At 37.0% G+C, this 26,273-nt stretch overlaps 2 protein-coding genes and 1 pseudogene across 2 annotated transcripts; all 3 read left to right on the top strand.

Annotated features, from left to right (window-relative positions):
• Positions 1-1,565: 1,565 nt before the first annotated feature.
• Positions 1,566-3,126, top strand: LOC142540845 (lysM domain-containing GPI-anchored protein 2-like). The gene is made up of 4 exons (XM_075647269.1): positions 1,566-2,367; positions 2,449-2,569; positions 2,646-2,845; positions 2,942-3,126. Exons 1-4 carry the CDS (start codon positions 1,725-1,727, stop codon positions 3,037-3,039), a joined length of 1,062 nt encoding a protein of 353 aa, XP_075503384.1. The 5' UTR covers positions 1,566-1,724; the 3' UTR covers positions 3,040-3,126.
• Positions 3,127-6,785: 3,659 nt separating this feature from the next.
• Positions 6,786-12,243, top strand: LOC142540831 (ubiquitin domain-containing protein DSK2b-like; annotated as a pseudogene).
• Positions 12,244-13,108: 865 nt separating this feature from the next.
• Positions 13,109-25,850, top strand: LOC142540837 (ubiquitin domain-containing protein DSK2b-like). Its single transcript, XM_075647256.1, has 8 exons — positions 13,109-13,449; positions 14,804-15,565; positions 22,668-22,873; positions 22,960-23,073; positions 23,636-23,691; positions 25,233-25,261; positions 25,393-25,482; positions 25,566-25,850. The coding sequence occupies exons 1-8, from the start codon at positions 13,233-13,235 to the stop codon at positions 25,712-25,714; spliced, it is 1,623 nt and encodes a 540-aa protein (XP_075503371.1). The 5' UTR covers positions 13,109-13,232; the 3' UTR covers positions 25,715-25,850.
• The last annotated feature ends 423 nt before the right edge of the window (positions 25,851-26,273 follow it).

Genomic DNA, 26,273 nt, shown 5'->3' with positions numbered 1-26,273 from the left:
CCTTTTAGATTTCAAACTTTCAAGATCATTAATTTTTGTACGCTTTGTAATTTCATATTTTAGGATGCAAGGTGCATGCTTCTATGTTGTTTTACTTAATGTCGTTATCTTGTTCATTCTTTCAAGATTACTTAGAGTGCTATTTTGGAAAGTCTAGGGTGTATTTGGTTCAACCGCTCGGAGTCCAAAGATCGTGAAATCGTGGCAATAAAATATGTTTATCTTATTATATCGGACTTATTGGTCCTCATCTTTTCGATCAAAATCTAGTAGCATGTCCAATGGTGCTTTTTCTAACTTTGACATTGTGTTGAATATGTTGCTTAATATTTTGCTTGTCATCCTTGTCATTTATTTAAAATTCTCAAATACCCCCAATCCTTTTATTGTAGCATGTCTTCTAATGTCTCAAATTCAACGGTTGTCCTCACAAACTATCACGAGTCTTTCTAGCGTGTTTATGTCATCGCTCATACGCAACCCGAAAAACTTATTAAGGGATCACTCATCCCAAAATTGCTCAATTCAAGCCGCTCCTTGTTGTGCTACTTCTTGGCACCGACGATTACTTTCCACCCTCGTCGGCATCACATGCCTGTCAGCTTCTACTTGGTTCGTCCTTGAGCCACACCGTACTAGGAGATGTCATCTCTGATACCATTATGTTGTATCCCAAATTTGTCTACCCACAAAACAAGACAATTCTTTCCAACGTGCTTATATCTTCACTCGTACGCACTCTGAGAAACTTTTCCATGGATCACTCATCCCAGATTACCCTAAAAGTCGGTCAATCCAAGAAATCCTTGCAAGTTGGTTGGGTTGGAGGGTTGCGGCCAAGATGTAACCGCCTGAATCTTCTAGTCATCCACCTTCACCCCTATTTGAGACACAATACGGCCCAAGTATGCCACCTCATGCTGCACACAGAAGTAGTTAGAGCGCTTTAAGAAAAGTTGACGTTGCATCAATACAGCAAGCACAATGCGTAAATTATGTAAATGAATATCCCAAGATGGACTCTAAACCATGATATCGTCAAAAAATGCAAGAAAAAATTTACATAAGTATGCATGAAAAATCAAATTCATCACCATATAACGTCGAGCGAGCGTCGATGAATCCAAATGATATGACAACGAATTCAAACTGATCATGGTGCTTGCGAAACACAATCATGGAATGTTAATTTGATCCGTCGAAATCTGGTGGTAACTCATCTAGAGGTCCAACTTAGTAAAGAATTCTGCCGAAACAATTCATTCCAAAAACTCTAAATATTTAGGTTTGTATATATTTTCATACATACTAAGAAAGTCATTGAAAAAGTACATTTTACAAAGAAAATTTAATTTTATCATTTATTTAATGAATGTTTTAGAAACTAAATAAAAAAAATAGTAACGAAAAAATAAATTAAATAGAAATATATTGGTAAAAGAGTAGAACTATTATATATTTGAGACAAAAAAAAAATTATCTTAGATAATATTATAAGGAGGGAGTAACTGATAATTTCTGGAAGTAGGAAAACAAGATTTGAATAATTTTATCAATACTGATAGAAATTATGAGTAGCATTCCAATAAAAACAAATGTGGAATGGAGAGTGGATCGACTTGTCAAAGTCAAAGTCTTGCACTCATTCCATTCCCCATTTCCAATATCTTCGATCTCCAGCGACCATTACAAAAAGTGCGTGAGGATTCTTCGGGAACTCAACAATGGCTAGAACCAACTTCTTCTCAGCTTTCCTTCTCTTCTTGGGAATGGCAACTCTTCCACCAACTTTTAGCCTTCGCTGCGCCTCTCCCGCCTCCTGCAACTCTCTTATCGACTACGTCTCTCCCAATGCCACCACTCTCTCCTCCATTCAGACCCTTTTCACACTCCCCAATCTCTCTTCCATTCTCGCCGCCAACAACCTTCCCCTCTCCACCCTACCTACCTACCCTATAGCCTCCAAACAGATCATCAAGATTCTCTTCCCCTGCATCTGCACCAACGGCACCGGGACATCCAACGGCCTCCCATCATACACCGTGATCCATGGAGACGGTCTCTATCACATCGCGGCGGAGGTGTTCTCAGGCTTGATCACCGTTTCACAAATCCAGACGGCTAACAACATATCAAACCCAGATCTGATTCTCGAGGGACAGAAGCTTTCGATACCGCTTCCCTGCAGCTGTGATGATGTGGATGGGCAGAAGGTGGTGCACTATGGACACGTGGTGCCCAAGGGGAGCTCCGTGGAGGGAATTGCCCAGGAGTTTAATACTTCACAGGATACGCTGCTGCGCCTCAATAATTTGAATAGTTCCCAAGAACTCATGGCTGGCAGTATTCTAGATGTGCCACTTAGAGGTATACTTGTCAACTGTAGCGATCAAGATTGGTTAGAAGATATAAATATTTGCTGATTGGTGGTTTTTTGTCGAAACACAGCTTGTTCTTCGACGATAAAGAATAATTCGATGGACTACAACTTGCTCGTTCCCAATGACACATACGCGCTCACTGCCAACAACTGTGTGGTGTGCAAATGTGATGCTGCACTACAGTGGGTGTGAGTCATGAGTCCGATCCGATCCATAAAGTTTCATTAATATAATATAATGTATAATTTATTGGTTGGCACGCAGGCTACAATGTGTACCTTCAGATCAGTTGAAAACGGGTGCTGGTTCATGCCCCTCAGTCCTGTGCGAGGGTCCTGGAAACTTGTCTATCGGAAACAGCACGTCTTCGGGTTGCAATCGCACCACCTGTTCCTATGCTGGATACAACAACCAAACCATTCTAACCACGCTGGTTTTGAACTCAACTTGCCCAGCTGTTGGTGGTGGGTGAACTATACATACATACAGATACAGTTACCGTACTTTTATATATAAATGGATGAATTCTAAAATTCTCATCTATTTTTCAAACATTTCAGGTGGCGGTGGCGGTAAATCATTGGCTGTGAGGTTGCAGGGTTGGAGGCATATGCTGTTGCTGTTTCTAATTTTTACGGTGAGTGTGTGGCATATGTAAGATGAGATGGAATCGTTGTCCGTGAGCAGCAAAATGGATAATTTCTTTGTATTCTAATATCATTTCTGCAAGGAGAATGTTCTCGTATATTTTTATTCGTAAGACCGATTCATCTTATCATATTTATAATAAAAAGATATATTTTTATGAGTAATTCAAATAGAATATTAATCTCACAAAAACGACTTATAAAACCGTCTCACGTAAGTTTTTGCTGACATTTATTTTAATATAAATCAATTTAATTAAAAAAATTGTACACGTGCAGAGCCGCATACGCAAGTGCATTAATATATTTAATTAGCGGTGTGTACATAGTATATTTAATTATTAAAATAGGTTGTTAATAATAAAATTTTAGTAACTTTTTTTATAAAGAGATGATGACTCAAGAAACGCAAAGAGCGGTCAATTTAGATGCGCGCTACTTGCCAGTAGTGCATCGATGGACATCGTTTCTCGCACAGGCCAAAGATGATTTGTATGGTGGTGGTTTAATTTCGCAAGTAAGATATTTTCCCACAATGGTGGTTTGTGGAGGTACCTTTTATGTTGACGCAAGCAAAATACGATGATCGGATTTGAGGATTCGACGAAGATGTACGTGTTTTTGTTTTTTGGTTTCTACAATTTTGACTTTCCGGCTCTGCGGAGAGATTTTCGTTTTCCTCGAGCAATTGCAGTCCTTGGGCAGATTGCAAGCTTATGAGGCAGCTGGAGAACAAAAAAGAATCATTGAGTCTGCAAACAGAGGTTCGGTGGTGTTGTGGCAAAAGGATTCGGCAGAAATCAGAAATCTATATATAATTTTTAATTCTTCATTCAACAGGTAGAAAACAATGCGTGGGATTTAGTTTCGTTTCTTTAAAAATACAAATAAACCCAATAAAATACCTCGAACCGATAATCGATTCTTTAATAGAATCGAATCGAATTAACCAAAAATATAATTGAGCATCGTAGCAAAGGGTGTGATGACTCCACCTTAAGATGAAGCTGCTCCAACACTCAATTCAGCATAGTATTGAAGAGAAAAAGTATATAAATTCTTGCATATGAAAAGCGTGTGAAGGACATTTCTTGATAAAAAGTTAGATGCTTTTTATATATAGGTGGATAATCCTAATTGATATGAAATTTTATTAAATACTACGATTAAATCCATGCATATACATGCAATATTCTGAAATATCTCCAAAATATCATAAAAGATTTGAATTCCATATCGTCAACTTTCATTTTAAAGAGGGAAAATTGATAAATTTGTCTTATAAGTTTGCCATTTTGGATTTTGGTCCGTCATCTTTGTCACCTATGATTTACGCCCGATCGATATCTTTCTATTATTTAGAATTTTCGTCTTTTTTTTACCCAATTTTCACCATGGTTGCTGAGTTGATGTTTTTCCTTGGTGACGTGTAAACTTTGAATTATAGGTTTTACTAAATCACAGATAATGTGTAATTTAACATATACATTACATCTTCCTTCCCATATCCATCAGCATAAGCTTTTATTTAGAGAAAGCAAATCATTAATTTTCTCTCAACAAATCCCTAAATTTCTAAGAAGATGAGTTATTGTACACGAGATTATGATGTCATATATTTATGAAAGATGAATGTTGTTTTGTAAACGTGGAAAAAGAGTACAATTGAGGTTTTTTTGGACAAGTGATAACGCAGATTAAAGGTTTCATGACTGCCAAAATTTGAGAGTGGGTGCTTGTTTTTTCAATACTTTGATTTTACAGCTTTCTTGCCCTTTGATTTTTATAGTCCAGTACTAATTTCTTTGGTGAAACCTATTACTTTCAATGGCAGAGTGATGGGGTGTGATTTTTTCGCATGAAATATCCACCAGTGTGTCATATGCCTATCACTATATTTCTTGACTTGAAATGAAAACTAGCTATTCTCAAAATTTACAAGAAAGAAATTGAAAAACATAATCGAAATTTGAAGTTCTTACTTACTGGATCATGACTGATTTTCATTTTTTCTATTTGGGTTATTGGATGATTTCTTAGAATTAATGTATTGGTATTTTGTAAGAACTCAATTTCTGAGAATGAATGTTTTGTTGTTTTTTTATTATAAATTTGCATTTTTTATTATAAATATTTATATTAGAAAATATAAAGATTATTTAAGTAATAGTATAATATATATTTTATTATTTTAATAATTAGATATTTAATAATAAAAATTAAAGAATAATAATTATTGATTTTTTAAATATTAATTTATTTATTTATGTTAATTATTACTAATTAAGAAATAATTTGATTTAATGATTTATAAATAATATAATTAAATACAAATACAAAAAATTAATATAACAATACAATTCATAATTAAATTGAAACACATAATTGAAATATAAATGCAACTTGAAACACATAATTCAAATACAATAAATTAATACATGTAATATAAACATTATTCATAATTAAAAATATATTAAATAAAATATAATAATTAATATATGTAAAATAAAAGGAATATTTCGAGATATTTTTTTTTGCGTAAAATTTGAATTAAATGAGTTGGAGATGGATGTTGTATTTGATGCAGAAATCGCACTATTTTAGTGTAAACTTTGCATCAAAATAGATTTTGTGGTTCGAGATTGCCTAAGCATTAAAAATTGCATATCATATGTAGGTGGTGGCAGATGAAGATAATACGTAGATCGAATTATTAGAAAGTTGGAAATTTTTTGTTTTAGAGAAAATTAGATATTTCTCAACATAAATGTCGATGGATATGGAGAAAAAGATGTGCTCACTTGCCCTTCAACAAAAGTCACAAAAAATCGATGGATAAGGGAGGGAAGATGTACTCAATTTCCCTCCAATAAAAGTCTCAGAAACTCCGGTGAAACGAATATTTTATTTGAGTTACTAATGAAAAAATATTATTTTTATGTTAAAAAATATTATTTTTTTTAAATATGGACAAGATTGACATTTTTAAAAGAGATCTATTCAATAAAAGTTGATGTGTATTTTAAATTTCACATTATGATAAACAAAACCCACAATTCAAAGTTTACATATCACAATTGAAAAAAGTCACTTTAGCAATTGTGATAAAAATTGAGTAAAAAAGATCAAATATTCAAAATAATGAAAAGATGTCGGAAGTAAATCAAATGTGGCAAAGATATCATACTAAAAATCAAATAGGACAAATATATTAATTTTCTCGTTTAAAATTTAAAACAAACTGTTTATTTTACCAATTTTTTTTCTACGAACCGCACACGTGTGTCACGAACAACTAGTCGCCTAGTTTTGTTTAATTAAGAGTATGTCATCTAATTATTGGAAAAAAAGGATTACAAATTTGTAAGATTAAAACCTAATGCTATATGTACTATATAAAAACCAAACTTAATTATGCTCAGTTTGTAATATTCACACTTTACTTTATAAATAAAATAAAAATAATTGTAAGTTAAAAAAATTATATTTTATAATTGATAACTATATTTTTAAACTTATAAATTTGGTAAAAATTTAAGTGAGACGATCTCACGGGTCGTATTTTGTGAGACAAATATTTTATTTGGGCCATCCATGAAAAAATATTAATTTTTATATTAAGAGTATTACTTTCTATTGTGAATATCGATAGAGTTGACCCGTTTAACGGATAAAGATTCGTGAGATCAGCTCACAATAAACCAACCTTATAAATTATTACTACTATCTGTATTTTGTGTCAACGTGTATACATACATACATACCTACATATATCATCAAAAAATATACACCTCCTCCATCTCATCCATGTTTTTCAACCAACTGTGTAATTCCTTCTCCTCTTCATTTCGATTCACACAGGCTGTGATATAGGGGAGAAAACTAGGGTTAGGGGTTTATCCTTTTGTTGATTCAATTCAATGGGCGAGTCAAGCTTCTGCGCCAGCGGAGGTGAAGAGGTCAATATCAACATTCGGTGCTCCAACGGCAATAAGTTTTCACTGCGAACCACTCTACTGTCCACGGTGGGGGAATTCAAAGCTGTATTAGCGCAGAACTGCGATGTGCCAGCTGAACAACAACGTTTGATTTACAAAGGTCGGATTTTGAAAGACGACCAAACCCTCCTCATATACGGTACACTATTTCTCATGGAGTTTTATCTTTTTATTCAAATATATGGAATCATGTTGCAACAACTTGTATTTTTGACGTTTTTTGGGTTCGACATCACTAGAAGCTGATAAATTATACTTGTTGGATGTTTCATATGATCTGTATGCTTGGATGTTTTCTATTTGGCTGACCTGATTGTTGATCTTGTCATTTGACGTGAATTTTGTGGGATGATTTTGTGTCAAATGAATAAATTTAGGTAGAATCAGAGTTTTGAATAATGGATTGTTGAAGCATTTGTTTTTAATTGCATCCATTTGCGAGGAAAGATAAATGGCACCATCATTTGTTTTATTGTAGCACATTGAGTTAAGGATGTTCAACAGTAGCCAGTGGAGATTGCATTTGAAAAGCACCAGGGTTATTTTGCTAATAGAGAAAAATATGTATCCAGATACGGCAAGCAAGTTAGTTTTTGGCATTATTAGACCGCCGCATGCTGCTTATAAAATACGATTTCATCTTTATGATCCAAAAGCATGTTCTATCTCTAGAATGTCCCATCAGTTGGATGCATGTACATGAGTTACACACTTTTGACATATTTGTTGGCCATATCCAGGTCTAAGTTGTGTAAGCATGTTAACAGTACTAGGCATTTCTCTGTGCTGTAGAAACTCCCAACTCCCAACTCTGCTACTGAGAATTTATAATATTTTTTCATGTAGTTCTGCAAAAATGGAGTGTGTGTCAAATGTTTATTTACCATCGATTCCGTTAAGTTTAGTTTGTTTATTTCATATTTCACACATGTTGTTGGATGATAGATTGAGTATTTATAATGCAAAGAAACTTTATCTTTGAGAGATTTATATAATGAGTATTTATGCATGCAATGGCTGAGAAAAGAGTTATGTTTTACTAAATTTGGAGGAATAATGGGTATATGGTAAATTCATAGTCTACTCCATGAAAAAAGGGCTTTTTCTTTGTACGTAGTGTGTAATCACAGGGGGCAGTGAGGGTATGGTCTTTACTGATTTATGCTTTCCAATTATATGGTATGTTGATTTGTTGGTCGCTTGCAAATTGTGAAATTCATTTCTTTGTCAAATTTGGAGCTGCAAAGAATGACTAAAAATTATTGCTTTTCGCGTTGTAAGGCTATTGCTATTCATATTGATACACAATTATTGAGCATCACCTGTTGATTCATTGATATTGATGCTGATTAACGAGCACTTCTATTTGAATTTTTTTCTAAACTTGTCTTAATTGTCTAATATTTTTTTATGTTAACTACGTGTGCATATACTTAGGAAATAAAACTTAGAGTTGTTACATCCTAGGTTGCTTTTGAGTAATCCAGTGACCATCCCCTTGCTCATTTCCTTGATTTCTCCATTCATTTTGATGATTGTTGGTCTATTTCTTGTCGTGAATAGGTTTGCAGGCAGATCACACAGTTCATATGGTTCGTGGTTCTGCACATCTACAGCACCAAACTCTTCTGCTCCTGCTGCTTCTGAGAGCACCAACAGTACTACTGGTGTGCCGCCTGCTCCCAGTAGTAGAAGCTCTGGGATTGCTGATGCAGGTGCTACGTTATCCCCTGGGGTTGATCTTGCGGCGCTTAATGGCTCTGGGGTGTCTAGATTTTCTGGAACTGGACTCCGAGTTTGAACAGGTGCATCAACAACTTACTCAGAACCCTAACATGATGAGAGAGATAATTAATTCCCCTGCGATTCAAAGCCTTATGAACAACCCTGAGATAATGCGCAGCTTAATCGTGAATAACCCTCACAAATGCGTGAGATAATTGACCGGAATCCTGAACTTGCTCATATTCTGAACGATTCCGGAGTCCTTAGACAAACCCTGGAAGTATCTCGGAATCCTGAGTTAATGCATGAGATGATGCGGAACACTGAAAGGGCCATGAGTAACATTGAATCTTCTCCTGAGGGATTTAATATGCTCAGACGAATGTATGAGAATGTCCAAGAACCCTTCTTGAATGCAACAACAATGAGCGCTGGCGCTGACGTGGGATCAAACCCATTTGCTGCCCTCTTGCGGAATCAGGATGCCACTCAAACCAGAGAAGGGTCTAATTCTGCAAACACCGGACCTGAAATGGCTTCAGGAACCACGGTCCCGAATACCAATCCACTTCCCAACCCGTGGAGTAATTCCAGTAAGATGAGAATCAGTTTTTATGAAGGTTATATTATGTGATCTGTTTTGCTTCAAAGTTCCTGTGACTTAATTTCAAAGCAGAATTAAGGACATATTTAGGCAAAGCCAGTATTTAGCTCTATTTTACGATATTTTTGCTTTGGTAATGTATTGCCATGTTCTTGTTGTTGAGTTCAACTCACCTTAGCATGAAATTTTCGCTAGTTAGCATTTTATATATATTTTGTTTTTCTTCATTTTCAGTTCTGGGTCTGGACAACCTGGAGTAATGATGGTTCTTATTATTTTCTCATTATTCAATGAGCTTGCCTTTTCCTTCATCTCGTACCTACCAAATCTGTACTAATTTTTTTTGTAGAGTTTGCATTCAGTACGCAGCTGCTGTGGATGCCTTTATTGTTTTAATCATGTTTTACTCGTATTTCAACTTTCTTGCTTCACATCCTCTTTTGGTTAGGACTAGTTTCTTTGATTATTCTTTCTTCAGGAGTTAGAAATATGTCAATGGATCTCCTGTTAATCTTATTAGGGTCCCAAGTCATTTGTATCTTCTCTATTGCTTTTTTGTTTCTTGTCTTCTTTCCATGTATCAGTAATGGACACTATATATGAATTGCTGAATGTGATATTTTAGGAAGTTCTCAGACGAATAATGCTGCAAGAACTAATCCAACTGATGATGCGAGACTACCATCAATTCCTGGGTTAGGAGGGCTCGGTGTTTCTGAATTGGAGCGAATGGGCATGCCAGACTCCTCAGCATTCAGTCGGTTATTGCAGAACCCAGCCATGACACAGATGATGCGAAGTTTTCTTTCTAATCCTCAATACATGGATCAAGTACTGCCATCGTTCTGTGTGAATTGACAAGTTAACCTGCTATAGATTTAAAACATCCTGTAATTACAACCTGATTGCAGATCCTGAGCTTGAATCCTCAACTTCGGGCTGTACTTGATGTGAACCCTCAGTTAAGAGAAATGATGCAAAACCCTGAAATCGTCCGTCAACTGACCTCACCTGAAACGATGCAAGCACGTCTCTATTGACCTCTATATACTTGGGTTTTCTTTTTTTCTTTTACACCTTTTTTAGCCGAAATATTCATGTTCAGATGCCTGAAAATCTGATGTGTGTGGAGACTTCCATATGAAAAAATATTTTGTGAACTATGATAAATTACTGAAGTGTGACGTCATTTTTATAGAACATTGGTGAAAGTTGCTATTGCTATCATTTTATTGATGTACTTAGTAAGGTTATTGATAGTTTTATCCACAAGAATCAATTAATTTCATGAAAATGTTTTGACAATTCAGGACTAAATCACTGACTGACCAAATAGCTTTCACAAATTTAGCATTTATTTCATCTTGTGCCGATTATTGGTAATTCAGTGTTTATTTATTTGCAACACCTTCTGGACAAGATATGTCAGATGTGTATACACTCACACACGCGCGCACACAAGCATTATGAGTTTCAGTGAAGGATGTAAGACTGTTGCCATGTTCTCTTAATCTTACCAGTCAATTTTTTTTGCCAGCAAATGATGGCTTTGCAGCAACAACTCTCTCAACTTAGTCGGCAGCAATCAATCCCGTGAGTAGCAAGCAAAGAGTGATTTTGAGTTTTTTTTAAGATAATAGATTGTTGGATTCTCAATCATCTACTTCAATGTTTATTGGCATGCGAGTCCTTTTTCAGGGGATTATCGTTCAAACATTTCATGCAACTTATTTTGTTGTCCTTGCTTTAACTTGATAACCTTCTTTCCTCTAGAAATTCTATGTAATAGATAATGGAGTTCCCAGGTTTTTTTGGCCCTAGCTAAAAGCATTAGTCATGTTTCAATACCTGCAGAGATGTAATTTAAACATCTGCTTATGAGTTATCTAACATTATGTGAAGTTCAATCTTCATGGTTTCGTTTTGATACATGTTCTGTGTGGGTTAACAGAACTGATGTGTTTCTCCCCCGTCGATATTACTTGCAAGATATACGTATTCAGGTATTGATCAGTTGCTGATTGACCTTTAACTAATTGTTAAAGGATGGCCATGTATTGATGTGCCATCATTGATTAGATAGTGACTTTGTTGTTTAGCTTCTGATTTGGTCTAACATTGATTTTATCTGGGGCTGAAATACTGATGCATAGATTATTTCCAAATTTATCTGATATCAGACCCACCTTTTTTTGCATATGCTCAATTTTACTTCTAGCATTTTTATTGAAGCATATGTTAATTCCAACTATTTTTCTAGTGTATTTTCTTGGAACTTACGTGTTCTTTATCTCAGGGGAGGTGTTCAGACTGGTCAGGGAAGAGGTATGAAGCAACATAAACTGTAAATCCAACAATTTAGTAAACGTTGTCAATAGAAGATAGGTACTTGTAATTTCGTATGGACACAATTTTCTGGTGTGTGTGGAATGCAGGCATTGAAAATATTATGGGTTTAGACACGCTAATGAACACGTTTGGTGGTCTGAGAGCTGGTAGTTTGACTTCTTCAAATGCGCCTGATGGTTAAAACTCTCTTACCTTTTTTTGACTGATGCACAGTTTCTTTCTATCGCAACTCAACATTGAAATTTTCTTGTTCCTGCAGTGCCCCCGGAGGAACTGTATTCAACACAGCTGTCACAGCTGCAAGAGATGGGTTTTTTTGACACTGAAGAGAATATCAGAGCACTGCGCGCTACATCAGGACATGTTCACGCAGCTGTGGAACGACTTTTGGGGAATCCTGGTCGATAGTATTGCGACAGTGTAACATATATTTTCGTTCTTGGGCCCTGGGACTGGGGAATGTAAGAGAGTGTTACAGCAGATGTCAAATTATATCAGACCACTATGGGTTTTGAGACATGAGAATAAAAACAATTTACTTATGTGCTGGAAGTACCGTACCCCATACTTGACAAACTTGGTATACATATCTAACTAGCTCCTGTACATTCGAAGATCGAAATATACTTGGATCATTTTTCCTGAATCGAGTCCGTTATTAATTTGCAGCATCCAAATTTGGGTTTATGGCTACGACTATAATTTCCGGTTAGGATGATGATATGTAGCTGGGTACAAAAAGGTGTACGTGTGAATTCATGTAGAATTTACTATACTCTCCGGTTACCATTTTGACATCGTTAATTTTCATAATTCTTCGTATGACAGCTCTTGTTCCAAAGCGACAGGCAGAATTGAGGTGTGAGACGTGAAAGAACGAAGACATCTTCACAACATGTAGCTAGCTGTGTATATGGGGGGAGAGGCAAAATATGTAAATAATGGGGTCAAACTGTAAAATAGAATTATACTAATAAATTTTTTTATGAACAATTATGTAAGTAAATTCGTTCATTTTTAGAGCTCGGATTATTTTATAATCGTATATTTTATGTAAGTATGGATGATGTGACACTCACGTGTTGAACATAATGAAATATATGTATATAACATTGTCATCGAGTTGTTAGAATTATACACATAATTACTATATAATACGCATAATTAAGACCTAATGATATATGTAATATATAAGACCAAACTTATTTATACTCATTTTGTACTGATCACGTTTTACATTATAAATAAAATAAAAATAAATTCTATATAGATGGATGATCAAGATTTGTCCATGCATATATATGATTCATTTTTTTTAGTGTCCACGTAAACAAGATGTGGTTAACTTTTTTTTGGACTCTCATCATAACTATAAATCGTTACTAGTAAAAGAAATAAAACATTACTATCTTTTTTTCAACGGTGTATTTCTATTCCTTTTCCTTGCAATCTACACAGGATGTGATTTAGGAAAAAACAAGGGTTAAGGATTTTTCTTCTGTTGATTCAATTTGACGAAAATAATTCAATGGGCGAGTCGAGCGCCTGCGCCAGCGGAGGTGAAGAGGTCAATGTAAACATTCGATGCTCCAACGGCACTAAGTTTTCAGTGCAAACCACGCTACAGTCCACAGTGGGGGAATTCAAAGCTGTATTAGCGCAGAACTGTGATGTGCCAGCTGAACAGCAGCGTTTGATTTACAAAGGTCGGATCTTGAAAGACGATCAAACCCTCCTCATATACGGTATAACATTCGTAATGGAGTTTTTCCGAATTTCTCTTTTTATTCAAATTTACGGAATCGTGTTGCAACAATGTGTATTAGCTGGCCTGATTGTTGATCTTGTCATTTGAGGTGAATTTTGTGGGATATTTTTGTGTCAAATGAATAAATTCTGGTAGAATCAGAGTTCTGAATAATGAATGGTTGAAGCATTTGTCTTTAATTGCATAAATTTGCGAATGATGAATGGCACTGGCATTTACTCTGATTTGTCCGTCTTTGAAAGCCTTATTGTAGCACATTGATAAAATGTTATGAAAGTTCAACATTAGCCAGTGGAGATTGCATTTGGAAAGCACCAGGGTTTTGTCTGCTAAAAGAGAGAAATATGTATCCAGATATGACAAGCAAATTTTTGGCATTATTAGACCGCCACATATGGCTTATGAAATACGATTCATCTTTTTGCTCCAAAAGCATGTTCTATCTCTAGAATGTCTAATCAGTTGGATGCCTGCACGTTAGACACTTTTGGCCTACTTGTTGGCCATATCCAGGAGAAAGTTGTGTAGGCATGTTTACAGCACTGGGCATTTTTCTGTTCTATAGAAACTTCCAACTCCCAACTCTGATACTGAGAATATATAATATGTTTTCATGTAGTTCTGCAAAAATCGAGTATGTGGGAAACATTTATTTACCATTGATTCTATTAAGTTTAATTTCTTCATTTCATCTTTCACATATGTTGTTGGATGATAGATTATCTATTATGTATGCATGCAATGAGCCAATGACTACGAAAAGGCTCATGTGCTGCAAAATTTGGATGAATAATGGGTACATGGTAAATTCATAGCCTGCTTCATGAAAAAGGGCTTTTCCTTTGTATGTAGTGTATAATCACAGGGGGTAGCGAGTGTATGATTGTTAATGATTTACGCTCTCCAATTATATGGTATCTTGATTTGTTGGACACTTGCAAATTGGGTATTTCATTTCTTTGTTAAATTAGGAATTGTTAAGAATGACTAAAGATTATTGCTTTTTGTGTTGTGGGGGGCCGGGGGCAAGTGCTGCTGATATTGATAAGCAATTAATGAGCATCACCTGTTGATTTATGATTTTGATGCATGATTAATGAGCACTTCTGTTTTTTTTTTTTTTTTTTTTTGTAAACTTGTCTTAATTGTGTAATTTATGTTTCTGTTGATAGAATTAAACTACGTGTGTATATACTTCGGAAATAAACTTAGAGTTGTTACATCCTTGGTTGCTCTTGAGTAATCCGGCGACCATCCTCTTGCTCATATAGTCATATACTTGATCTCTCCATTCATTTTGATTATTGTGGTCTATTTCATGTCATGAATAGGTTTGCAGGCTGATCACACAGTTCATATGGTTCGTGGTTCTGCACCATCTGCAGCACCAAACTCTGCTGCTCCAGTTGCTTCTGAGAGCACCAACAGTACTACTGGTGTTCCACCTGCTCCCAGTAGTAGGAGCTCTGGGATTGCTGATGCAGGTGCTACATTCTTCCCCGGGGTTGATCTGGGGGCACTTAGTGGCTCTGGGGTGTCTAGATTATTTGGAACTGGACTCCCTGCGTTTGAACAGGTGCAGCAACAACTTACTCAGAATCCTAACATGATGAGAGAGATAATTAACTCCCCTGCAATTCAAAGCCTGATGAACAACCCTGAAGTAATGCGCAGCTTAATCATGAGTAACCCTCAAATGCATGAGATCATTGACCGGAATCCTGAACTTGCCCATATTCTGAACGATCCCGGAGTCCTTCGACAAACCCTGGAAGCAGCTCGAAATCCTGAGTTAATGCGTGAGATGATGCGTAACACTGACAGGGCCATGAGTAACATTGAATCTTCTCCCGAAGGATTTAATATGCTTAGACGCATGTATGAGAATGTCCAAGAACCCTTCTTGAATGCAACAACAATGGATGCTGGCGCTGGCGCTGATGTAGGATCAAACCCATTTGCTGCCCTCTTGCAGAATCGGGATGCCACTCAAACCAGAGAAGTACCTAGTTCTGCAAACACCGAAACTGAAATGGCCTCGGGAACCACGATCCCGAATGCAAATCCACTTCCCAACCCATGGAGTAATTCCGGTAAGATGAGAACCTTTTGTTTTGTGAATGTTATGTTAAGTGAGCTGTTTTGCATCAAAGTTCCTGTGACTTCTAATTTCTAGGCAGAATTAAGGGCATATTTAGGTGAAGCCAGTATTTAGCTCAGTTGTACTATAATTTTGTTTTGGTAAGGTACTGCCATAGCTTTGTGTTGAGTGCAGCTGACCTAAGCATGACGTTATTTCTAGTTAGCATTTTATATCTAATTTGTTTTTCTTCATTTTCGGTTCTGGGTCTGGTTAACCTGGAGTAATGGTGGTTCTTGTTCTTTTTTCATTATTCAATTAGCTTGGTTTTTCCTTCATCTCATTCCTACCAAATCTGTACTAATTTTTTTTTCTGCGGTTTGAATTCAGTTCTCAACAAGAATTTTTTGAAAATGATTTCTCCCTCTTTGTTTTTTCCACCTTCCGGAGTCTTCCTTAGCCGTTTCCGTTTTGTCCTTCTATAAGCTTCGTCGACTGATTCTCCCTCATCTCCGACGCCGGTCGCTGGCCGTCGGCGGTCCTTTCTCCTCTCACCTTTCCTCGCCTCTTTCGCCTCAGTTTTTTGATTTCATCTCGCTTTTTCTTCGGTCTAGTATCTAACCATCTTTTCGTTCCTCTGATTATTCTCAATTTATCTTTTCTTTACCTCCTCGTGTTGTCCTTTCATTCTTCTCAGTTTATCTTTTTTATTCGGTGCCGTTGGTTTTGCTTCGAAGGATGTTTTTTAGGAATCATAAGCTCTTTTCTAACGCGTCATTGGCTTCTGGGTCAGCTAGTCGAGATGTAGTAATTAAGATAGAACACAAAATCTTCTCGTTGAGACTGGGGAACAGAGGAGCCTCGATTTGGTGGTCCGAACGTACAAGGAATTCATGTTACATGCTGGATTTCGATAGAAATGCGGCCCATTGGATTCAACTAAGATTCTTAGATGCCATTAATTCTACACAGTTCGAGACGCCATTCTTTAGACTCAGAGGTCGTAATGCGGTGTTCACGGTTCAGATCTTCTCTAATAAGCGAGGTAGATTTCTGGAATTGTCTAAGTATAGTCATCAAGGTAATAAGCTAACTACCATCGTGCCCAGTGGTAGTAAGTCTGTGGGCTGGAGAAATTTAGCTACTTCCTTGGGAAAGTTGAGGTCAGGGAACTACCAGAGCGATATTTCTATGTCTGACCATTGGCCCAACACAAGGAAGCTCTTTAACGATAAATATGGAGATAATCTGGTTCATCGGGAGTTTATCCGACAGAGGAATAATCCATCTGGTGTCAGAGGCAATTTAAATTCGATTAAGAAGTGGGAAGAAGCTCTGATTGTTACCAAAAGTAAGGTTACCACTTCTTGGGAGGACATTGAAAAGGCTCTTGGGAAATCAGCAAAACAGAAAGTAATTCTTTCTCCGTTTGAAGCAAATAAAGCGGTCTGGTGGCCTTCTAATGCAGACGATTTTTCCTTTTATCTAAGACTAAAGAGAGGTTTTTTTGATAAGGGGATTATGCTGGAATTCGAGGGTTGGAAGCAAGATATCAACTCGGCTTACATTATGGACAAATGTTGTAATAGTTGGATTTCCATTTACGGGTTACCATGGAACCTTTGGAAGGTGGATAATTTCAAAATTATTGGGGATCTCTGCGGAGGGTTATTGGATATCAGTGCTCAAACTCTTTCAGTTAGTGAGCTCGGGGCAGCTAGAATTAAGGTGAAAGGCATTGAGGGAGGATTCATTAATAGCAGGATGCACATTCCAATTCAAGGTGAATTGAGAGAAATAAGTATAAGGGTAGAAACTTTTGACCCTATTGCTTATCATCAATACGATAAATGTACGTATGCTCAAGTAGTGGTGAATGGTAAGAGAACATTGGCGGGATGGGGTAACAACAATATTCGCAGGATGCAAACTCTTGAGGGGGGAAGCAGAGTAGGACAAATTCCAGTAAATCAACATAAAGCACACGATATAGATCCAGAAGTAGACAATAATTCTGAGCAGCTGAAACCTGATCCTGTGGTCAACTCAAAGAAGAAGGAAGAAAGGATGGCTTCTGCAACAAGGGAGATGCCCAATCTTTCACCCAATAGCAAGGAAGATGGGACGACTACTTCGATCAGGGAGATACATCATCTTTCACCCAAGAATAAGTGCTTTGAACATGCCTCCAGTGCAGACAGTAAGGTGATCAAAATACTTTCTAGAGTTGTTCCTAAAGAAATTCATGAATTTCAGCACTCCCAGATCAACACGATGATTGAGACGCCAAGGAAGGGACTGGACAGCGAAGAGGGAGATGTGAACTCTAAAACTTCATTGCCAAAGTTTGAGAAAACTTGCTACCGAAGAAAAAAGAGAGAAGAGACAGCTTTTAGATACCAAACTTGTACTCAGGGGATTAATAATCAAGGTATTAATAGCCCGATGAAGACCTTCTGCGATATGATTGGCACAGAAGGAAAAGACGTTGAAGGTGCACAAGAAAATTTGTCGGAAGATGACTTGTTATACTCGGAAACGGATAGTCATTTATCTTCGAGATCGGAGGTTTCAGCTACATTGGAAGATAACTTCGAGGACTTGGCAGATATGTTCTCTTCACCGAAAAAACAGGCGGATTCCAAAAAGCTACAAGATACGGTAATTATGAGCTCTAACGTGGGACAGGTATTGTCTGGAATTCATTCTTCTTTTTTCAATCATTCTTTTAAACTTCAGTGTATTCAGTGTCTTTTTCTTCTCTTGGGCTGTCTAGTGGATTTTTAGGAGGGGGGGTAATAAAATCGATGAAAAGCCGGGTTCCGAAATAGAAATCTTTGACGTGGAATCGATGGGTTATAAATGTAAGTCAGAAAATGGAATTGCTGAGATGGACCAACTGGGAAAAAGTGGGGAAGGGGATAAGAAGCCAAAGTGTAACTTGAGTAAGGAATTAAAGAGGCTAAAGTGTGATATCAACTATGAAAGGTGTTCTACTTCCAAGGGATACACGGTTTCAATATGAAAATTTTATCATGGAACATACGAGGTGGAGGGGCAACAACTAGGAGAGAATTAATACGGAATGTCATTCGTATAGAAAAACCAGATGTGGTTGTACTACTGGAAACAAAAAGAGTTAGGGTGGACAGACAATTTGTGGCTAGCATTTGGAAATCGAGATTTGTTGAATGGGTAAGTCTACCGTCAGTGGGAAGAGCGGGGGGCATCCTGGTTTTATGGGATCCTAGGGTGGTGATAGTGGGTGAAAATTTGATTGGAGATTTCACGGTATCGATCGAAATTTGTGGAAATGTGGAAGTAAAATGGTGGTTCTCTGCAATCTATGGGCCAGTTAAACCGAGAGAAAGAGAAAACTTGTGGGATGAATTGGCAGGCCTGCATTCGATTTGTGGTGATAAGTGGTGTTTGGGAGGAGACTTCAATGTGGTTAGGAATACGACCGAAAAACTGAATAGTCCTTCAAGAACTACAAGTATGAGATGTTTTGATAGTTTGATTGAGGAATTACTTTTAATTGATCCACCACTTCAAAATGCAAAATACACATGGACCAATTTCAGGACTCAACCAATTTGTTGCCGTCTTGATAGATTCCTCTTTACTAAGGGCTGGAAAGATATGTTCCATAATTACAGACAAAGGGTGCTACCTAGAATCACCTCTGATCACAATCCGGTATTGTTTGACACTAGTATTTTGCGTTGGCGACCTACACCTTTTAGGTTTGAAAATGCTTGGTTAACACATCCGAATTTCAAAGAATCGGTCAAGGAATGGTGGAATTGTGGAACCTACCAAGGTTGGGAGGGGTATAAATTCATGTCTAAACTGAAAAAGATCAAAGCGGAAGTAGCTACTTGGAATAAAGAGGTTTTCGGAGATGTTGGTTTTAAAATTAAGTAATTGACCAGTGACATTAGAAGACTGGATGAATTAGAGGAGTCGGGGAGGTGGTCTGAGACATTAAAAGAGGAAAGAAAAAATTTGAAAATCGAGTTGGAAACCAATATGATAAGAAAATCACAAATCCAATGTCAAAAAGGGAAACTCAAGTGGATGAGGGAAGGGGATCATAATTCAAAATTTTTTCATTCATTACTCAGTGATAGAAGGAATAAAGCAGTGATTGACATTGTGGAATTGGACGATGGATCGAGAGTCACTGAGGAAAGATTTATTGTAGAGGAAATTATAAGTTTTTATCGGAGACTGTATAAGAGAAGAGAAGGGGGGCAGCGAGAATTTGAAGGAGATGCCGTGGAATTAAGAGGACTGGACTGGTGTGCGATAGATCAGACTCAATCACAAGAGTTGGAGTCACCTTTTACTGAGGAAGAGATCAAAAACACGGTTTTCGAGAGTGATGGGTCCAAGGCTCCGGGTCCAGATGGATTCACAATGGCTTTCTATCAACATAATTGGGACACGGTCAAAGAGGACATACTAAGGGTTCTTGCTGAATTTTTCACAAGTGGAATTGTCAATGGGGTAACAAACGAGACATATATATGTCTCATACCGAAAAAAAAGGAAGCGACGAGGATAAAGGATTTCAGACCGATTAGCTTGATTACAAGCTTATATAAAATCTTGGCTAAGGTCTTGACGAATAGATTGAAAAAAGTCATTAATTCAAGAATCGAAGAAAATCAATGTGCTTTCATCAAGGGAAGACAAATATTGGATTGTTGTTTAGTCGCCAATGAAGTGGTAGAATTTTATCGAAGAAAAAAGAAGGATGGATGGGTGTTCAAAGTGGATTTGGAGAAGGCATACGATAGTGTTGACTGGAATTTTCTGGATTGGGTATTGATGAAGAAAGGTTTTGGAATCAAGTGGAGGAAGTGGATAATGGGTTGTGTTTCGAGCGTCTCATACTCCATTTTTATTAACGGAAGGCCAAGGGGTAAAATTAAAGAGGAGAGAGGTCTTAGACAAGGGGATCTACTTTCACTACTACTCTTCAATTTAGTAATAGATGTTCTGGGAAGAATGGTCGATAAAGCCAAGGTGGATGGAAGAGTTACAGGATTCGAAGTAGGTAGAAATAAAGAACATATTACTCACCTACAATTTGCGGATGACACTATATTTTTTGCAAACTCAAGACAGCACTTGTTGGAAATTTTAGATCTATTGAAAATATTTTGCATGATCTCGGGTCTCAAGATAAATATGGAAAAAAGTATGGTTGTGGGTTTGCTTATCGACGCTGGGGAAACAGATGAAATGGTTAACAACATTGGGTGTAAGAAAGGTACCTTCCCAATTAAATATTTAGGACTCCCATTGGGAGGTAATCCTTTGAAGATGGAATTCTGGGATCCAGTTATATCGAATATGAAAAGAAGACTAGCAAACTGGGAAAAATCTTTTTTATCTAGGGGGGGAGACTTACACTGATTAAGGCTGTTTTGAGTGCATTGCCTTCTTACTTTATGTCCATTTTCAGAGTTCCGAATAAGGTGGGGATTGTTATGGAAAGATTGATGAGAAACTTCTTGTGGGATGGACCGGACGGTGAGAAGCATTGTCACGTGGTTGGTTGGAATCAGGTGTGCAAACCGATGGTCAATGGGGGTTTGGGAGTGGGAAATATTCAATTCAGAAACAAAGCTCTTCTCGGCAAATGGTGGTGGAGAGGTTCAGTGGATAGGGTGATTATGTGGAAGAAAGTTATTACTAGCATTTATGGTACACATGACAATGGATGGGATTTGGGGCTAGCTGGGATTTCTACTTTCAAAAGCCCATGGAAAGGTATTTCTAAATCGTTCCCGGCTTTCAATCGATTGGTTAGGGGGGTGATTAAGGAGGGGAATTTTATACGGTTTTGGGAGGATGAGTGGGTGGGAGGGGTACCTTTTTCTATTCGATTTCCTTCATTGTTTGCCATTTCGAGTCTTACAAACAAACCAGCTTCAACCTTCGTTGAGAATGTCGTTAGGGATGGGATGAGTGTTCAGCAGTGGGATTTTAGATTTAGAAGGAATTTGTATGAAGAAGAAGAGAGTGAGTTTAGCGAGTTATTAGGTGTCTTACAAAATGTACGTTTGGAGACGGGGGTAGAAGATTATAGAATTTGGTTGGGGGATTCCTCGGGGATATTTTCGGTAAAATCATTTTATGACTCTTTCTTCACTTCGACTATTCCTTATCCTTTCTCTTACTATTTGAATATCTGGAAAATACCTGTCCCGCCAAGGGTGCAAGTATTCTCGTGGATTGTGGCATTGGAGAAACTACAGACTAGTGATGTGCTACAAAGAAGATGGCCATCTTGTGCCTTACGACCTCATTGGTGTTGTCTGTGCCGTAGCAATGAAGAGAATCAAGATCATTTGCTCATTCATTGTGCTTTCAGTACACAAATTTGACCAAGACTTTCACGGAATTACAAATGGTGTTGGTCATGCCGGATAAGTCTAAAGAGATGTATAAAGTCGAAACGAGCCTTCATAAAGGAAGGAAAAATTTAAGGTTCTGGTTCATCATCGTCCATTGCATTTTTTGGTCGATTTGGATGGAAAGAAATAAAAGAGTATTCGAAGATAAGGAGGACACGGTTGAAGAACTATGGGACAAAATCAAATTCAGAGTGGCAAGTTGGACGAATTTACTGATAGATTACAAACACCTACGTGTCTCAGAGTTATACAGGGATTGGAATTTCGTTTTCGATTAAACTGTGTTGTACTTAGTTTCAATTTTTGTTGCATGCTTAATTTCGTATAGCGGATGTCTTATCCGCCTAATGTACTGTAAAATTTTCAATCATTAATATAATATGTTTCTTATCAAAAAAAAAGAATTCAGTTCTCAACTGCGGTGGTGTGCTTAATGGTTTTATTGATACAACATTTATTTATGTTTTCCTCGCATTTTCAACTTTCTTGCTTCACATCCTCTTTTGGTTAGGACTAGTTTCTTTGACCATTCTTTCTTCAGGGGTTAGAAATCTGTCGATGGATGCTCCTGTTAATCTTATTAGGGTCCAAGTCATTTGTACCATATTGTTCTTTTGTTTCTTGTCTTTTTTCCATGTATCAGTAATGGGCACTATATATGAGCTGCTGAATGTGATATTTTAGGAAATTCTCAGACAAATAATACTTCAAGATCTAATCCAACTGATGATGCGAGACTACCATCCATTCCTGGGTTAGGAGGGCTCGGTGTTCCTGAATTGGAGCGAATGGGCATGCCGGATTCCTCAGCATTCGGTCGGTTATTGCAGAACCCAGCCATGGCACAGATGATGCAGAGTTTTCTTTCTAATCCTCAATACTTGGATCAAGTACTTGCTACTGCCACAGTTCTGTATGAATTGATAATTTAGCCCGCTGTAGATTTAAAACATCCTGTAATAACAACCGATTGCAGATCCTGAACTTAAATCCTCAACTCCGCTCTATACTTGATGTGAACCCTCAGTTAAGAGAAATGATGCAAAACCCTGAAATTGTACGCGAACTGACCTCACCTGAAACGATGCTGGCATGTCTCGATTGACCTTTATTGACCTTTTCTTCACTTGGGCTTTCTTTTTTCCTTTTCACCTTTGTTAGCCGAAATATTCATGTTCAGACTTCAGATGTCTGAAAATCTGACGAGTGAGGAGTTTTCCATATGAAAAAATATGTTGTGAATGGTTTTTTATGGCTTGCAGGTGTATGATAAATTACTCAAGTGTTACATAATTTTTGTAGAACATTCAGGAAAGTATACATTCACTATTGCTATCATTTTATTGATGTACTTACTACTTAGTAAGGTTACTGATAGTTTTATCAACAAGAATCAATTTTTTTCATGAAAATGCTTTGACAATTCAGGACTAAATCACTGACTAACCAAATAGTTTTTACAAAATTAGTATTTATTGCATCTTGTGCCAATTATTGGTATTTCAGTGTTTATTTATTTCCAACACCTTCTCGACAAGATATGTCGATGTGTATTGATACAGACAGTTTCACACACAAAAGCATTATGAGGTTCAGTGAAGGATGTGAGACTGTTGTCATTTTCTCTTCTTACCAGACATTTTTTTTGCCAGCAAATGATGGCTTTTCAGCAACAACTCTCTCAACTTAGTCGGCAGCAATCAACCCCGTGAGTAGAAAACAGTGATTTTGAGCTTTTTTGGCAAAAGTTTTTAAATAATTGATTGTTGGATCCAATTATCTACTTCAATGTTGGCATGCGAGTCCTTTCACATGTTATTATCATTCAAACATATCATGCAAGTTATGTCTGTCGTCCTTGATTGAACCTGATAACCTTTTTTCCTCTAGTAATTCTGTGTAATAGATAATGGAGTTCCCTGGTTTTTTTGGCCCTTGCTAAAAGCATTAGTCTCGTTTCAATATCCGCAGAGATGTAATTTAAACACCTGCTTATGAGTTATCTAATATTATGTGAAGTTCAATCTTCATGGTTCGTTTTGATACAAGTTCTGTGTCAGTAAACAAACCTGATGCATTTCTCCATCATCAAGGTTGTAAATGGCGGGAGGCGGTGGCGAGGCGGTCGGTGACCACCTACCGCCTCGGCCGTCTAGGCGGTTGAATTTTTTCAAGTAATTTTTTATAGATAATCATGCAATATAATCACAAATAGTCATAATTTTTTATGTCAAATGTGCAATTAAATAATGTTTAAACACAAAGAAACTTCATATAATATAAAATCATCTAGATAATGTGCAATTAATAAAGATTCATTATCATATTAATGATATTATGCTAAAAAAGTAAAATAATTACTTTTACCAAAAAACTTAGTTTAAATTTCAAAGTTTCAACCAATTATCCATCATTAGAACAAGTAGTAGACTAAACATAACTAATGTGTGGTGGTTGAGACTTAAGAGTCGAGAGGGAAAACCAAAAATAAAATAAAGAAAGTGAGGTGTGCTAGGATTTTGATATTTAAAATTAGTTGACTTTGACTAGGTTTTTAAAATTGTTGACTAAGCTTTTAAAATTGTTGACTAGATTTTTAAATTGTTGACTACAACTTAAAAATCTTGACTGCTCGTCTAGCCCGTCTGCTCGCCGCCTCTCTCGCCTAGTCCGCCTGCTCGCCGCCTTGACCCGCCTCCTCAACGCCGTATAGCTTGGGCCGCCTAAAATACTCTTCTCATGCATAGGTGGTGCGGTCGAGGGCTGCCTACCGTGCCTAGGCGGCCGCCTCGACCGCCATTTAGAACACTGTCTATCATTGATATTACTTGCAAGATTTATATATTCAGGTTTAGATCGGTTGCTGATTGACCTTCAACTAATTGTTGAGGGATGGCCATGTAGTGAGGTGCTATCATTGATTAGATTGTTACCTTTTTTTAGCTTCTGATTTTGTCTACATTGATTTTATCTTGGTTTGAAACATTGATGCAAAGATTATTTCCAAAATTTATCCGATATTAACTTGTGGAGGTTTTGTCTAACGTTGATTTTATCTTGGTTTGAAACATTGATGCAAAGATTATTTCCAAAATTCTTGTAGGGTTGCCTTTTGTCCTCGTACACAAACCCTTTCTTTTTTTGTTTATGCTCTTGTCTAACATATTACTTTTAGCATTTTTATTGAAGTGTATGTTAATTCCTACTTTCTGTAGTATTTTCTTAAAATTTACGTGTTCTTTTTCTCAGGGGAGGTGTTCACACTGATCAAGGTAGAGGTATGAAGCAATATAAACTGTAAATCCTACAATTGTGTAAACGTTGTCAATAGCTGATAGGTACTTGTATATTCATATGTACATTTGTGACCATGCAACTGTAGTCTTCTGGTGCATGTTTGTGAATGCAGGCATTGAAAATAATATGGGTTTAGACATGCTGATGAACATGTTTGGTGGTCTGGGAGCTGGTAGTTTGACTGCTTCAGATGGGCCTGATGGTTAAAACTATCTTACCTTTTTTTGACTGATACATGCTTTCTTTTTATCGCAACTTAACATTGAAATTTGCTCTCTCCTGTAGTTCCCCCGGAGCAACTGTATTCAACACAGCTGTCACAGCTGCAAGAGATGGGTTTTTTTGACGCTGAAGAGAATATCAGAGCGCTGCGCGCTACATCAGGAAATGTTCACGCAGCTGTGGAACGACTTTTGGGGAATCCTGGTCGATAGTGTTGCGACAGTGTTATGTGTATTTTTGTTCTTGGGCCTTGGCACTGGCGATTGTAAGAGTAAATGTTACGGCAGATGTCAAATTATATCAGACCACTTTGGGTTTTGAGACATGATATTAAAAAAAATTTACTTGTGTGCTGGAAGTACCTTACACCATACTTGACAAACTTGGAATACATATCTTTCTAACGGTGAATTTTTCAAAAAGTTTGTGCTGTTAGTATACATTTTTTATTGGTTGTGCCAAATAGACTCATCTGGCAAAAACAAGTACACGATACAATATGGAACTCCAGAGAAATTATTACACACGAAATACGCTTAGAACAGTTTTCATGAATCAAATCTGATTTTAATTTGAGGTCCACGATTTCCTGGATTGTCGAAATTATTATACACATGCATTGACACATGCTGCTGCAAATTAAGCATGTTGCATAGGCAGTAATAAACACAAATCTGTTTTGTTGAATATTTTTTTTGTCATTCGTATGACAGGCTCATGGTCGTACTAATTCACGTTAACAAGCGATAAAATATTACATAATCAATTTTT

The sequence above is a fragment of the Primulina tabacum genome, chromosome 1 (assembly GCF_025594145.1).
Source record: "Primulina tabacum isolate GXHZ01 chromosome 1, ASM2559414v2, whole genome shotgun sequence".
In the NCBI taxonomy this organism is placed as follows: Eukaryota; Viridiplantae; Streptophyta; class Magnoliopsida; order Lamiales; family Gesneriaceae; genus Primulina; species Primulina tabacum.
The sequence above is the reverse complement of the archived record's forward strand: the minus strand, read 5'-3'. Positions and strand labels throughout refer to the sequence as shown.